Source organism: Arabidopsis lyrata (genome assembly GCF_000004255.2).
Source record: "Arabidopsis lyrata subsp. lyrata unplaced genomic scaffold ARALYscaffold_2, whole genome shotgun sequence".
Classification (NCBI taxonomy): domain Eukaryota; kingdom Viridiplantae; phylum Streptophyta; class Magnoliopsida; order Brassicales; family Brassicaceae; genus Arabidopsis; species Arabidopsis lyrata.
Window position 1 is genome coordinate 2,809,672 of NW_003302554.1, and position 15,721 is coordinate 2,825,392.

Here is a 15,721-nt window from a genome sequence, read left to right on the forward strand (position 1 = left end):
CTAAGACATTTAAATTTTGCTAAGTCTGGCTATATAAAGAAAAAGACTTGATTTGCGGCTAATGGATGTAATGCCTGCATATTTATATAAGTCCACTGGATAATATATATGAGATTACCAGAGGGTATTGAGCTCAAAGATAAAGATAAGAAAGTGTCTCGGGACCAATACTGCATAAGGCTGAACAAATCGCTTTATGGACTAAAACAAAGTGGGCGCATGTGGTACAATAGATTAAGCGAGTACCTAGTCAGAGAAGGTTATAAAAATGATCCCATCAGTCCATGTATCTTCATAAAGAAATTCGCAAACAAAGGGTTTGTGATAATAGCAGTATATGTGGATGATTTGAACATCCTTGGAACCTCTGGGGAAATCGCCCAAACAGTCAAATATCTAAAGAAAGAATTCGAGATGAAAGACCTAGGCAAAACAAAATTCTGTTTGGGATTGCAACTTGAGTACGTGAATAATGGAATCCTTGTGCATCAAAAGGCATATACTGAAAAAGTACTCAAGAGATTCAATATGGACCAGGCCCACCCATTGAGCAGTCCAATGGTGGTGAGAAGCCTTAGATTGGATAGTGATCCATTCGGTCCAAAGAAGGACGAGGAAGAAGTTCTCGGTCCTGAAGTGCCATACCTCAGTGCCATAGGAGCGTTAATGTACTTGGCTAGCCACACTAGACCAGACATATGTTTTGCCGTGAACCTTCTTTGTCTAAATTTAGTTCATGATCAACCCAAAGGCACTAGAAAGGTTTGAAGGAAGGTTTGGTTAAATTTTAAATTCTATTCTTCCTATGTTTGTTTATTTGGGTTTTATTCTATACTGATCTAACCAAAGAAGATCTAGTTTGCTTTGGTTTAGTTTGTTTTGCTGATGCAGGTAAAATCAGATTATGGCATGGTCAATAAATAGGAACTACGTGTGGCTTGATCCCTTCCAAGGGTACGTAGGCAGCCTTTTTCAAGGCGCAGCTACTACAACATCAAAGACCATCAAATGAGGAGACAACACAGCCTGAATCGCTCAGCTCAAGGACGGCTACATCAAGGGAGATCGGATGAAGCACATTCTAACGAAGTTCTTCTTCACGCATGACTTGCAAAGGGATGGAGAAGTTTGAGTGGTACAAGTTCGATCCAGCGACAACTCAGCCGATCTTTTCACCAAGGCGTTACCAACATCGACATTGAGGAAGCTCACGCATCAAATTGGTATGCGGAGACTTAAGGACTTGCAGGGATGACCAAAACAGGGAGAGTAATACGTGCTGTACTCTTTTTCCTTAACCATGGTTTTGTCCCAATGGGTTTTCCTGGTAAGGTTTTAATGAGGCAGCATCCCCAAGCGTATTACTGAGATCCTTTGGCATCTACACGGTTATGTCATCCAAGGGGAAGTGTTATAGACCGCATGGTCGGATGGACTCCATAACCGTTGGGCCTAATCCATATTCTACAAGGCCCATGTCCATGTTCTAGAAGGCCCATTGTATGTTCTAGAAGATTCTCCTTATGACGGTCTATATTATACTTAGTGGGCTTTTGGGCTTTAGGGTTTACAAGCCCAATGGGGATTTGTCTCCCCTTGTCATGTATATATATGTATTGAAACCTCATTCATTAATCAATAAGAACAACAAATTCACAACAAAAACTAGCTAGTAGAGCCAAATTTTGAATCTTCTTCAATGTCTTCTAAATCTTTCTCAGCATTAATACCTTCTATTTCCTTTTCGTCATCAAGATCTATATATAAATATCAAATTTAAAGATTTTAAATTAGGAAAAGTCAAAGTATTTTTAAAAATCTTTTCGGGCTGGCCCGACCTTACCAGGCTAAATCCTAAAAACCATTTAGCCCGAATGGACTTAGCTTGAAAGATCCAATTTTTCTAGACATATTTAATTAAGCCAGAATCTGTTATTTTTGACATGCCTAGAAATTACCCTATTTAATTACTCCAATGAAAGGAAAAAAACAATCAAACAAACAAAATTTAACGCTATTGGGAGGGTTTATATCATATTAATTATATGAAATTTAGTAATTCACTTAATAGACTATATATATGGAAATATATAATCTATTACCGTAAAACCTCAATAAATTAGTAATATAAAATGTATATGGGGCTGAGGAATCGATAGTACATGTGTCGAGGGACTGCCATGCGATGACTTGACTTTGGATGCGGCTAGTCCCTCGAAGGAAGCAGAATGCGCTCTATACCAAGACCTTGCTGGAATGGTTATTCGATAATTTTGATCCCGCAAAGGAGAATTGGCCAACACTGTTTAGTATATGGCTGTTTGGTAGGCGTGGAAGTGGAGGTGTAGTGACATCTTTGGGGAACGAAATTGTGTTGAGACAGATTGAAGTTTATCAAAGACATGGCGGAGGAGGTAAGGAAGGCTGATTAGGTGGAAGGTACCAAGTGAAGGGTGGGTTAAGCTTACGACGGACGGTGCGTCTCGCAGGAACCCATAGATATAAATCCTTTGATTCACTTTTTTGTGCTTGTGGGAAGGGTCTGGTACAAAATAATTCAAATCTCTTGGTTAATAATTATATTGTTTTTGATCATGACATGTAATTTAATAAGTTGATAATATTATCACTGCATATAGAGTGTTATATCACCACCCAAATTAGTTTTTGATAATAAGATATTGCGGATATGTTTGAGAGTTCTCATCGGAAATTTAAACCATTGTTATTATTACGAATACTAGAACTCAGATGAAGATTTTGGTTATTATTGAAAATATTTAGGAAACATGAGAACAATCAGTTTTGGACATCTCTATCATATTGGAGGATTTAAGTACTAGGACAAGGCAAGTAACGACAATAACAGAGACGTTTGTTCTGTGGTTGAGGAGTGCAAGTGCAATCGGTTGGACCAAGATCTCCAATATCATCCCATGTGTTTCTTAAGTCGTTAAAGCATTGTGTGTAATCAGTTCTATTGCATGATCCATCAAATATTTGTTTTCTTGTTGGACACCAGGGCCTTTTCTCCGCTATGGTTAGGCTTGGGACAAGAGAGAATAAGACACAAGAAACCAAGAAAATTGCAGCTAACTTCATTTTTTTGTTCCAAGTTTTTTTCTCGATCTTGCTTATATGTTGTTGTTACTGTTGAGTACTAATATTCTACATATATATAGTAGCTATATGTATATATATAGCTATACTACATGTTTGACCATACATCATATTGAAACTTGTTTTTGGTAATCTAGTAAATGGTTGGACTTAAAAATATGTATGAGGTCGATCCATAAAAATCAATGGTACACTAAAGATTTGTGAAACTCTTTCTTAGCTAAAATTTTGAAGTTTGCTTATTGGTTTTCAGAGTTGTAAATAAAATTGCAAAGTAAATAATCGATTTAACTTATGAATTAAAGACATTGTGATATAGGGTATTTCAAAGAACAATGATTAGTAGAATACACATAATACGAAATTAAACAATGAAGAACCATTCTCGAACATGAACACAAGTTTAGTCTAATTCTCTTTCATGACATTAACCAATAAATTTTGCTACTCGATTACTAAACTTTCATTTGTAATTACCTAATCAAAGTCGCGTTATCAAACAGGTTCATTTGTTTCACAATGCGTTCTAACATCAACTCTCGTTGGTTAGAAATACATTGCTCAATTTACAATCTTTCTGGCATTCTATCAAACACTTTTGATAAATAGAAAAATTTATCATCGTCTAAAACAGGGTGATCAATCCTATTTTGCATTAAGAGAATGTAAATAAATAAAAACCTAGGGATGGAGAATTCCTAATGACTCTTCTAATTAGAACCCTAAAATCCAATTGGAGAACTACTCACACATTGAAAAAGGAATAAGACAAATAGATTATGTAACTCTACTTGTTTACCAAGCAGTGATCTAAGCCTTCGAACACTTGTTTAGGCTTTGACAGCCCACCTTCGAAGATGGGCGTAAGGGCCCTTGATCTCCAATTGGTACAAAACTAAACTGAGAGTGGAAAGTATTTTTAAAGAAGATTTTAAAAAATAAGACCAAAGGTTTCTTGTTGTTCCATTCAGAGAAAATGTGAATTGTTAATGGAGATAAGCTTACCAAAGAACTGTAGTGTATTCATTGCGGTTTTGTTTGATACGATTTAAAAAAAAAAAACCTATGATGTATGTGGTGCATGTAGAATATAATTCTTTGTAACGAATTAAGTATATCATCTTTGGTCTTTTTATCGGAAACTGAAACATTATTCTTGATACATAGAAATTTCTAGGGGCAAATCATATTAGGACAACTACAGAGAACTTTGTAGTTAGGATAATCAGTGCAATTGCAGGAGATGGGGCTATGCCTTACACTATTATCCCAACTACTTGCTAAAAGATTTAGACAAAGATGTGCTCCATCGTTTCCACAGTGACCACCAAACACTTGTTTTTTCGACGGACACCACGGCCTCCTCGTAGGATCCATGCTTGATTTTTTACCTAATTATTCAACAACAATAAAAAGAGTTAAACCAAACTGGTTTAGGTTAACCGAATTTTGATGAGCAAAATGATAACTTCAGTAGAATTATTAGAAGACCTTGTGACAGGTGGCTTGGGAGAAGGGAGAATAAGACACAAGTAACCAAGAAGATTGCAGCAAACTTCATATTTTCTTGCAAGGATTTTCTGTGTTTTTCTTTGCTTATGTGTTGTTATGAGCTTGTGATTGTCTCCAAGAAGTTATATTTTACATATATACACAAAGCAGATCCAATGTGGCCGTTTATTTGAAAATGTTTCATGATTTTTTCCTAGTTTTAACAACATTTTCATTTTTTATATTAAATTATTAATGTTAGAAAAAAACCTAAATAGATTATAATATTATATATATGGAAGTCTATCTTATTATATAAAGTATAGTTTTTAAAGATAGTAATTCATATGATTGCGACATGTATCAAGTATCGTGATAAGATTTTAACACGTGTAAAAGTTACATTAGATTTTGACATTATGTTAACATAAATATAGAAAATAATCTAAAATATATACTTAGGTCTAAAGAAAAGGTAACAAATATTTTTTTCATTCTCAAATTAAATTAAATATATTATGCAAACGATATGAAAAAAAAAAAAACTAAATTCAATTTATTTTTAACTGTCGATTCAAAAAAATGTAAATCAAATATAATTAAATAAATCTTTTTCAAGTAGAAATACAAAAATATATCAAAGTTTCATGTGTTAGTCAACTACTCATCTTAAAATGTATTTGTTAGGATTCCTCTTCAATCTTGGGCCATCAATCTTCTCTTCTGAAAAGAAGTTGCCATTTTTAATTGAATATTTTGTAAGTACCTAAAAATATAGACAAAATGTATAGAGTTCAAAAGATATGAACATTTAAATTTACACAACTGTTTGTAAAATAAATAACTTCTATAACAAAAAAAATAAGATTAAAATACAAAAAATATGGTAAAAAGACACAATTCTAAATGACTAGAACCAACTTTGTAAAAAGACAAAGGCTCCGATTGGTGACAAAAAAAGAACAATAGGAACATGAAAAAAAAGGAATGAAAAGGAACAAAAAGGAAAGGAAAATGATCAAAACCAGGAACCAAAAGGAACATAAGAATTGAATAAATGATTTTCGTAAATGGTAACCAAAAAATTGAACAAATATTTAACATAATAATTATTAAAAATTATGTATTTTATTTAGTTTATAAATTTTATCTAAAATTAATGTTTTATTTTAATTTGAAACGAAATATAGTATAAATTAAAATATTTTATTTTAAAATAATATAAATTTCACTTGAAAGCATTTATTTATATATTTTAGTATAAATACTAATTTAAAACAAAGTCTAAGATTCATTTAAATTAAAGTTTTGATAAAAAAATTTTATACATAAATATATAATAAAAATATAGGAATTATTTATGTATAAAAATGTAAATATTATCAAAAAAGCTATTTTAAAATTATTTAAAAATTAAAAACGAATTTAAATTTTTTGTTCCTTGTTGTTCCTCTACAATTTTGGGGAGGAACAATTTTGTTCTATCATTCTTTTTTTTTTGAGGAATGAAGAGGAAAAATGTAGGACCCACATGTCTGAAAATAGAACAAAAATTCCTTATAAATGGTAAAAAAAAATGAGGAACAAAAAGAACATGACATTCTTACTCATTCTTTTCCTCAAAATTGGTTACCAATCGGAGCCAAAATTGTAGAAGATATTTTTAATAGATTAATGAAAAAATGCAACCAAAGAAATCATTTATGCAAATTAAAAATAAAACAAAAATACAAATTAAAATGGGTGAAAAGACACAATTTTAAATGACTTGGTCCAACTTTGAAAATACACAATTTTACAAAAGTGTTGTTATTAAAAATTAAAAGAAAATATAAATGAAGGGTTACACTGAAATGACACAACCTTAAAAGGCATTTATTCATATTAAATAAATAAAATTATTTTACGACCCGGTACGATGAAAAGACACAACCTTAGGAAATAGTTATATAGATTGTTATTATAAAATATTTAGCGAAGAGTTAAGATGAAAAACCGCAATCATATAAAAAATTTATTCACACAAAAAATAAATAAAAATAGTTTAGAAAAGGTTACGATAGAAAAACGCAAACGGATGAAAATAGAGTTATAATGAAGAGACGCGACTATAGATTTAAATTATAGTATATCAGTGGTTGCAAAACAAACCAAAAATTGCAATGGTCAAATAAATCAAATATTGTAATTGTTCAAATATATATTTTAGTAAATCAGTATTAATTTTTTTTAATAAAATGTTATATCGAGAAACGCGACCGTAGATATCAAATATGTCAGAGGTTGCAGGTTCGTCGATTAAACTAAAGATTACAACGGATCATAAAATAAACCAGAAATTGCAATGATTAGTCAAATAAAGTAAAGGGAGACTCACAAAAATGCCCCTTTTTCAATACCCCTTTTTAAAAATGTCCCCTTTGGATGTCCATTTTTAAAAATACCCCTTTTATGTACAAAATGACTAAATTACCATTCTTTTAATAAAGGATATCATAAATATATAAGGAAATATAACAAAATTAGGTCCACAAAATACAAAATATTTTTTGGCGGGAAAAGTGATCCCCCAATTTTTCCCGCCAAAACACTTGTAAAAATTTGTAAAACCTTTAAAACACCTTGTAAAATTTTCCCGTAAAATTTTTTCCCACCAAAAATTTTTTTTTGCGGGAAAAGTGATTCCGCAAATTTTTTGGCGTTAAATTTTTGGCGGGAAAATTTTTGGCGGGAAAAATTTACAAGGTATTTTAAAGGGTTTTTACAGGGTATTTATAAGGTTTTACAATGTATTTTAAAAGGTTTTACAACGTATTTATAAAGTATTTATAAGATATTATAAGATTTTACAAGCTATTTTATAAGGTTTTACAAGTTATAAGGTTTTACAAGTTTTTTATAAGGTTTTACAAGTTATAAATACCTTATAAAACCTTATAAGTACCTTGTAAAACCTTTTAAAATACATTGTAAAACCTTACAAAACACTTGTAAATACTCCGTAAAACCTTTTAAATACCTTGTAAATTTTTCCCGCCAAAAATTTTCCCGCCAAAAATATTGCGGAATCACTTTTCCCGCAAAAAAAATTTTTGGCGGGAATATTTTTTGGCGAGAAAATTTTTTACGGGAAAATTTTACAAGGTATTTTAAAGGTTTTTACAAGTGTTTTGGCGGGAAAATTGCGAGATCACGTTTCCCGCCAAAAAATATTTTGTATTTTGTGGACCTAATTTTGTTTCAAATAAGGGTAAAATGGTCATTAAAAATTAAAAGAGGGCAAACTTAAAAATGGACTCTCAAAAGGGGCATTTTTGAAAAGAGGTATTGAAAAAGGGGCATTTTTAACAATTTCTCTAAAGTAAATGTTGCAGCAGTTCAATTAAACGGTTTGCAAAAAATTATTTAACTAAATTAAAAAAGAATCTTTTTATGCAGAGTTATACCGAGAGACATAATTGTAAATATCAAATATACGAGATGTTGCAACAGTTTTTTTTAAATAAACTAAGGGTTGCAGTGGTTCATAAAATAAACAAAAATTTACAATGGTTCGTAAGTAAACCAAATGTTAATGTTCAACTAAGCGAATACAAAAATTTATTTAATATTTTAGTAATTTAAAATAAAATTAAATATATTTTAAAGAGTTACCACCAAAAATCACGACTATTAAAATGATTGTAAAAGACATTTGTTGAGATTGTTTTTATTATTAGATTTAGGAAACATGAGAACAATCAGTTTTGGACATCTCTATCATATTGGAGGATTTAAGTACTAGGACACGGCAAGTAACGACAATAACAGAGACGCTTGTTCTGTGGTTGAGGAGTGCAAGTGCAATCAGTTGGACCAAGATCTCCAATATCATCCCATGTGTTTCTTAAGTCGTTAAAGCATTGTGTGTAATCAGTTCTATTACATGATCCATCAAATATTTGTTTTCTTGTTGGACACCAGGGCCTTTTCTCCGCTATGGTTAGGCTTGGGACAAGAGAGAATAAGACGCAAGAAACCAAGAAAATTGCAGCTAACTTCATCTTTTTGTTCCAAGTTTTTTTTCTGGATCTTGCTTATATGTTGTTGTGACTGTTGATGAGTATTAATATTCTGCATATATATAGTAACTACATATATATACTGCATGTTTGACCATACATAATATTGAAACTTGTTTTTGGTAATCTAGTAAATTGTGAGACTTAAAAATGGAATTCATGTTTAAGTAAGCTATATAGTATTGGTTAACATTTTCTTTCGAACAATAATTAAGCAGACACCATTACCAAAATAATTTAAAAATACTCAAGGTAGTGCATTTAAACATTTTCTTATCCAACTAATTAGCTTTTATCTTTTCCAAAGCTTACTAAGATTTTTCTAAATAAAGCTGCTCATTTGTTAGCAAGAAGTGGATGTATGAATGAATCCCTCTTGTATTTCTAGTTCTGTTAATCCTCCCGAACCGATAGCTCGAACTCTTTGTACCGATTTCAACATTTCAATATGAATTCCTTTGGACGAAAAAAATAAAATAAAGAAAACATCAAATTTTATATTGCAGTTTATATATTTCGTGTAAATAAACTGATCACACAACTGTTCACAACTTCTATTAATACATGTTACGCAACGACTAAAAAATTTGTAACAATTTGATCAATTTTGATTAAAAAAAAAAATTAGGCGTGCCTTTGAGAGGCACATGCTTTGGGCTGACAGAATTTTGGATGATTGAGACGGGCCGAGTGAAAGCTCGTTTTAACGTTCCCAAGAGCTAGGGCCCAAGATGGCAGTATATACTATACCAAATATACCCAAATCTCGGTCCGGACTGATTCACGAACCGGTTTATAGAAACCCAGACCGAGTGACGTCTTCAAAATGGAAACTCTGGATTCTTCGCTTCCAATATCAAGTTGACTGATGTCACAAGAAAACAAAGTGAACTTAAACAGCTAGCACGAAATATACTAAGTTGAACAGAAGAAGAAAAAGGCAAGTAATTAAATAATTATTAAGAGAAAAAATAAACAAGTGTTTTAGATTTTTAGTAGAAAATTTTATTATTTCTGGAAATATGAATTTGCCTATTTGTAAGTTAACGTTTCTTCAAATTTTCTCTGCCATACGATTCTAGGGCATTCTCTGCAGATTTCTTCACCTTACGCCATGGTATGAATCTATATTCATCTTCTTTTCCATCGGTTTCTTCTCTGTTTCTCTTGCACCGATTCGGTTTCTATGGATTATCTTCGAGTTTGTAATAATTTACATGCATGCGATAAGTAACAAATTTCAGATTTTGTAATTCTTACTTTGACAGCGAGTTTGTGAAATTTTTGAAGGGTAGTTCGAAGTAATTAACAGGATCTATAGATACAATCATCTAAGATCTTTCGAAAACTTGTCATATAATAAAAATTTAACTTTGTTTAGAATGATCGTGAATAGCCAAAAAAACAGGAGTTTAGGCTTTAATTTGAAAGCAGAGGAGCTAGTTTGAGTTGGTAATCTTGTTTGACTGATTATTCTTCAAAATCTTGGTTTTTTTGTTAATGGTTTAGTATTGTTCAACATGTGTGTAGTGCCGCATTGGTTTTGTTTCTATGGCATGTCATATTTTTAGATAAGTTTGGAATAGAAGCAAGAGTGTTGTTTAGCAGTTTGGTTTCTTAAGACCTTGTATATATGTTTATGATTATTATGGGATACATATGGCACATTTATTTGATCAATGTTTTAGGGTTATGAAGACATTTTCTATGAAGTTCGATTCCATGCCATTAGAGTAGCATTAGTTTGATAGTAACCTCCACTTTATTGTTCAGGTGAAATGTTATAAAATACGCGATTGTCTTGATATTTGATTGAACTTACGCTTGATTCTCGGATGGATATTTACACATTAGCTAATTGTACAATATTCAGAAAGAGATTGTTACTATTCACAGATTCATGTTCAATTACTTTCATAATCTCATAATCTTTATGCTTTCCTGTGTTTTTATTTTTACATTTAGGAATTACCCCCAAAAGTGAAAAACATCTTGCTTTTGGATTCGGAAGGAAAGCGTGTAGCGGTTAAGTATTACTCAGATGACTGGCCAACGAATTCAGAGAAGGAAGCCTTCGAAAAATCGGTGTTCACCAAGACTCAGAAAACTAATGCTTGGACCGAAGGTAGATTTCGTAATCAATCATGTTTTAGATACTCAGTGTCTTGTTGAGTATGTTTCATGAAAACTGTTTTATTACACATCCATAAACTCAGCGGTTACAATTGCTAAGTTCTTGATACGCAGTGGAAGTGACAGCATTGGAGAACAACATTGTTGTGTACAAATTTGTGCAAGATCTCCATTTCTTTGTTACGAGCGGTGAAGAGGAAAACGAGCTTATATTAACCAGTGTGCTTGAGGGACTCTTCGATGCAGTGACCCTTCTCCTTAGGTTTGTCTAACCATAGCAGATTTTGTTATATTATTTCTACATTCCCAATTTAGCTCAAATTTCGACCTTCCTCTCTTCTGAACCGTAATTACAGAGGCAATGTTGACAAGAGAGAGGCACTAGACAACCTTGATCTCATCTTCCTGTGCTTTGATGAAATTATCGATGGCAGGTATATATCTTTCTTCTTATCGACATTTCTAGAACCATTAGATAAATGAACGGTTTCATAGGTTACATAGTTAAATAATACTATCTTATATTTCAGTATTGTTCTGGAGACGGACGCAAATGTGATCGCAGGTAAAGCAGGGATCAATAGCGCTGACCCTAACGCTCCTCTATCCGAGCAGGTATCGTGTTTTTGAAAATGTGATCATATTTTCCTTGATAATTACATCTTCTTGATACAAACCTTGAAAGAAGTTACATTAATCAGAAATCTAAAGTAACACTAATGAACTTGTTACATTTCTCTGCGGTTTTTTCCTTCAGACGATAAGTCAGGCACTCGCGACTGCAAGAGAACATTTGACAAGGTCACTTATGAAATGATGTGTGTGTTGCTCTTCGGAAATAATGGTGTTGTTGTCATCGTGAATGTGTGGTTTGTCTCTTGTGGTTGAGTGATTAAACTCTTTAATATAGAATTTACTTTGGACTTTGGAGATAGTTACAGTTCTTAAGGCCAAACCATTCTTTTTTTTTTTCCGCCAAAACCATTCTCTGGTGGTTTCTTCCCTCTTTTTCATGTTTCATACACAATTAAATTAAGATATACTATATACCTAAGATAATGCCATATTTAAAACAAAATAACTTCAATTAATTCAATTTTCTATGCTATTTTTTTGGAGGAGAAAAAAAGAGAAGTACTATATGTTCATAGCTCCTTAATCTATATTAACGATGAATCTCAATGACCAAAATTGGGTAATTAACATGGTAAAAAAGCTATAGAGCATATGAAATACCACCGAAATATTATTTTTCTCTTAGACCAATAAACAAGTTGTAGTTAAAATCTTAAAACTGAGATACTTACACTATGTAACTATGTGATTAAGCATCCAATGGGATAATCAGAATCTACATATATCGAAAACAATATGGTAATTAATGTCAAGTTGATGCTTTATGGGATACAATTTTTTTAATCCAATAAAATGTTTTTTTCCAATCCAAAAAATTGGTTAGGGGCAACGTTGTACTTAACAATTAAAAAGAAAATAATAATAAAAAAATGCAATTACATAAAAATGTCGACATTTAGTTGGCGTGTGGCTACAATATTTGGGGGAATTGTATCTTCTATGCCAAGACTCAAAAAGTCTAAACCCCGTTTCTCAACTGCAAACTTCCTCACGATGTCGACATTACTTGTATCTTTCTCCAACTTGCTTCTGTCTCAATACATCAGATGGTTCTGTCTGATTCTCATATTTAATTCCATTCGTGTTTTTCGGTTTGCGAGAATTCTACGTTATTTCTTCACTTTCCATGATCCCGAGGACATCTTAGACCCCAATGTTCTTCATCGATGTTCGTAATCAATCAATCTCCATTTTGGAATTTGATTGTTTCATTTGTGATTTTGAATTGCCGAAACTGATTCTGGGTTTTCTTGTTTAGGTTCTTTGGAAACTGGTTCCTTTATACTTGTTAGGATCAGAAACAGATTCTCTCTCAGGTATTTCATCGAACACTTCCTCAACTATTTCATTTGACTTAAAGTTTCATACTTTGGTGTCTTTCCATGTGATTTGATTCAAAGTCTCGCACTTTCTCATCAATTGCTAGGATTTATTCACAAATGTAATCTTGAATTTGCTCTGATATGCTTGATTTGTTTCAATGGTCCTCTGTTTTTTAAAAAACAGCAACAGAGTCCATTTTGCAGATAGTTCCTGAGACAATGGCTGCTACTTCATCTAATGTTCTATGCAATGCTAACGAGTCAGACCTTTGCCGTGATGATTCCGCTGCGTTTCTACTTAAATTTGTAGCCATTGCTTCGATTCTATTAGCTGGAGCTGCAGGTGTAACTATACCACTCATTGGCAGGAACCGTCGGTTCCTTCAAACTGATGGTAATCTCTTTGTGACTGCTAAAGCCTTTGCAGCTGGTGTGATCCTTGCCACGGGTTTTGTTCATATGTTGGCTGGTGGCACGGAAGCGTTGAAGAACCCGTGCTTACCGGATTTCCCTTGGTCTAAGTTTCCGTTCCCGGGGTTCTTTGCGATGGTTGCAGCTCTGATCACTCTGTTTGTGGATTTCATGGGGACGCAGTACTATGAACGGAAGCAAGAGAGGGAAGCTAGTGAGTCTGTTGAACCGCCTGGCCGTGAACAATCACCGGGTATTGTTGTTCCCTTGGTTGCAGAAGGAACGAATGATGAGAAAGTGTTTGGAGAAGAAGACAGTGGTGGGATTCACATTGTTGGCATTCATGCTCATGCTGCTCATCATAGACATAGTCATCCTCCTGGTCATGGTTCATGTGAAGGACACAGTAAAATGGACATTGGTCATGCTCATGGACACGGGCACGGGCATGGACATGGACATGGACACGGGCACGGACACGCACACGGGGGTTTGGATCTCGGAAATGGAGCTAGGCATATCGTTGTTTCTCAGGTAAAAAGCTCTGTTCCCTTTTTCTGATTCAAATCACCACTTGGTTCACACACAAATATCATTGTTTATCGGTCTTAGTTGGGTTTTTATTATCTTCAAAAAGCTCCAAAATTTGTAATCTCACCTTTACTAATACTGTTAGGTTCTGGAGCTTGGAATTGTGTCACATTCCATAATCATCGGTCTATCCCTTGGAGTATCTCAGTCTCCTTGTACAATCCGGCCTCTAATCGCAGCACTATCCTTCCACCAATTCTTTGAAGGATTTGCGCTCGGTGGATGCATCTCCCAAGCGCAATTCAGGAACAAATCAGCAACCATAATGGCTTGTTTTTTCGCCCTCACAACCCCGATAGGGATCGGGATTGGAACCGCAGTGGCGTCCTCATTCAATTCTCACAGCGTCGGAGCATTGATCACTGAAGGTATCTTGGACTCGCTCTCAGCCGGAATTCTTGTCTACATGGCTTTAGTGGATCTCATAGCTGCTGATTTCTTGAGTACGAAAATGAGCTGTAACTTTAGGCTTCAGATAGTATCTTACATAATGTTGTTCCTGGGAGCTGGACTCATGTCTTCCCTTGCCATTTGGGCTTAATTAGACTCTAAGATTCCATAGTTTCTACTACATAGCTACAACAATATGTATAGTTCTTTCTAGAGTTTATCAATCTAAGATTTCACAATTGCTCGCAAATCGGTATTTTCTTGATTCTTTGATGATTGTTGAGGTCAAAAGAAGAATAACTACAATTTCATAGGTACCTAGACTTGAAGAACTTGTATTACCAATGTTTAAAGATAATGTTAGATTAGAATTTGCAGTTGCATAGTTTAAAATGTCATCCATTGATGGTGAGCCAAACAAGGAACAATAATAACAGATAACAATAGTTTAGTAACAACAAACTCAACCCAAGATGTAAAATTTAAAAGACATGATTTTTAAACCATCAAAAGCTGGTAGGTGAAGCTTAAACAAGGTCGTCTTCTTTGTGGGTTTCAATGGTAACATCAGAAGTAGGATAAGCAGCACAAGTGAGAACAAACCCTTGACCAATCTGCTCATCATCAAGGAAACTCTGGTCAGACTGATCAACAGATCCAGACACAACTTTACCAGCACAGCTTGAACAAGAACCAGCACGGCAAGAGTATGGCAAATCGATTCCAGCTTCCTCGGCCGCGTCAAGAACGTAAACGTCGTCGTCACACTCAACCTCTTGCTCACCTTCTGGTGTGATGAACTTGACCTTGTATGTAGCCATGGCTGTGACACGTCCTCCACGAGCGGTGCCTGATTTGAGACCGAAGAGGGATTGTGTGTTGGCTGATGGAAGGGAACGGAGACTGATGGGAGCTGGGGAACGGCGGATGAATGAAGTTCCGACGATGGCGCTTGAGAGAGCAGTGGAAGCCATTTTTTTTGTTTTGTGTTTTGGGAGATAAAGTTGAGATTTTTGAGGATTATGATGGCTTGTGGAAATGGCGTGGAGAAAGATTAAAAGGTGAGATTTTCTAGTGAGAATCCTATCTGCCACGTGGCGATTATTGTGTGGATTGTTGGATTATCGTCTTTGTGCTTTTTGATTTTTGTGTGTGTCATTGTGTTTGACACACTTTAAAAACAGTATCTTGTTGAGGTGAGTATTACGTGGTCTCACTTGGGACAGCTCACACACTATTCGGACCTTGTTTGTATCGTCTAAACGAACTCTCCATTTGTTCCACTAAAATGAATCATAAAATGTGTGGACTGTGGACTGCTTGTAACATCATATCTAGGCCGGGTATAAGTTCCAAACCCAATCGAACCATTTTCACAAATATCATTTCTTGAAATTATAGTATATTTTAAATTGTCTAAAATTATATCACTTTTTCAAATAAAAGCCTAATTAGTGTAAATTATTCCATTATATAACTTAGATTGAACCTAGTTTACATATAATGTATACCAAAATACGTAAACTCCACCTTCAGTCATGCTTCTAATGGCCTTGTAGTACATGA

At 33.8% G+C, this 15,721-nt stretch overlaps 6 protein-coding genes across 7 annotated transcripts; 2 read left to right on the plus strand and 4 right to left on the minus strand.

Annotated features, from left to right (window-relative positions):
• Window positions 1-2,276: 2,276 nt before the first annotated feature.
• Window positions 2,277-3,102, minus strand: LOC9324178 (defensin-like protein 250). The gene has a single exon (XM_021034480.1). It carries the CDS (start codon window positions 3,100-3,102, stop codon window positions 2,833-2,835), a length of 270 nt encoding a protein of 89 aa, XP_020890139.1. The 3' UTR covers window positions 2,277-2,832.
• Window positions 3,103-4,197: 1,095 nt separating this feature from the next.
• LOC110230742 (defensin-like protein 247) lies at window positions 4,198-4,790 on the minus strand. Its single transcript, XM_021034486.1, has 2 exons — window positions 4,612-4,790; window positions 4,198-4,511 (listed from the first exon to the last, which is right to left on the minus strand). Exons 1-2 carry the CDS (start codon window positions 4,679-4,681, stop codon window positions 4,294-4,296), a joined length of 288 nt encoding a protein of 95 aa, XP_020890145.1. The 5' UTR covers window positions 4,682-4,790; the 3' UTR covers window positions 4,198-4,293.
• A 3,491-nt stretch (window positions 4,791-8,281) lies between these two features.
• On the minus strand, window positions 8,282-9,200 carry LOC9324179 (defensin-like protein 250). The gene has a single exon (XM_021034479.1). It carries the CDS (start codon window positions 8,652-8,654, stop codon window positions 8,385-8,387), a length of 270 nt encoding a protein of 89 aa, XP_020890138.1. The 5' UTR covers window positions 8,655-9,200; the 3' UTR covers window positions 8,282-8,384.
• A 452-nt stretch (window positions 9,201-9,652) lies between these two features.
• On the plus strand, window positions 9,653-11,774 carry LOC9324180 (coatomer subunit zeta-1). Its single transcript, XM_002886526.2, has 6 exons — window positions 9,653-9,789; window positions 10,638-10,797; window positions 10,920-11,067; window positions 11,162-11,239; window positions 11,336-11,420; window positions 11,563-11,774. Exons 1-6 carry the CDS (start codon window positions 9,787-9,789, stop codon window positions 11,620-11,622), a joined length of 534 nt encoding a protein of 177 aa, XP_002886572.1. The 5' UTR covers window positions 9,653-9,786; the 3' UTR covers window positions 11,623-11,774.
• A 582-nt stretch (window positions 11,775-12,356) lies between these two features.
• Window positions 12,357-14,405, plus strand: LOC9322639 (fe(2+) transport protein 3, chloroplastic). 2 transcript variants are annotated; one of them, XM_002886527.2, is made up of 4 exons: window positions 12,357-12,609; window positions 12,700-12,757; window positions 12,948-13,708; window positions 13,851-14,405. In XM_002886527.2, the coding sequence occupies exons 1-4, from the start codon at window positions 12,595-12,597 to the stop codon at window positions 14,304-14,306; spliced, it is 1,290 nt and encodes a 429-aa protein (XP_002886573.1). In that variant the 5' UTR covers window positions 12,357-12,594; the 3' UTR covers window positions 14,307-14,405. The 2 variants fall into 2 exon arrangements, with proteins under 2 accessions (XP_002886573.1, XP_020890079.1); XM_021034420.1 differs by having other exon boundaries at window positions 12,446-12,609; window positions 12,954-13,708.
• A 128-nt stretch (window positions 14,406-14,533) lies between these two features.
• On the minus strand, window positions 14,534-15,527 carry LOC9322640 (ferredoxin-2, chloroplastic). Its single transcript, XM_002888071.2, has one exon. It carries the CDS (start codon window positions 15,127-15,129, stop codon window positions 14,683-14,685), a length of 447 nt encoding a protein of 148 aa, XP_002888117.1. The 5' UTR covers window positions 15,130-15,527; the 3' UTR covers window positions 14,534-14,682.
• Window positions 15,528-15,721: the final 194 nt, after the last annotated feature.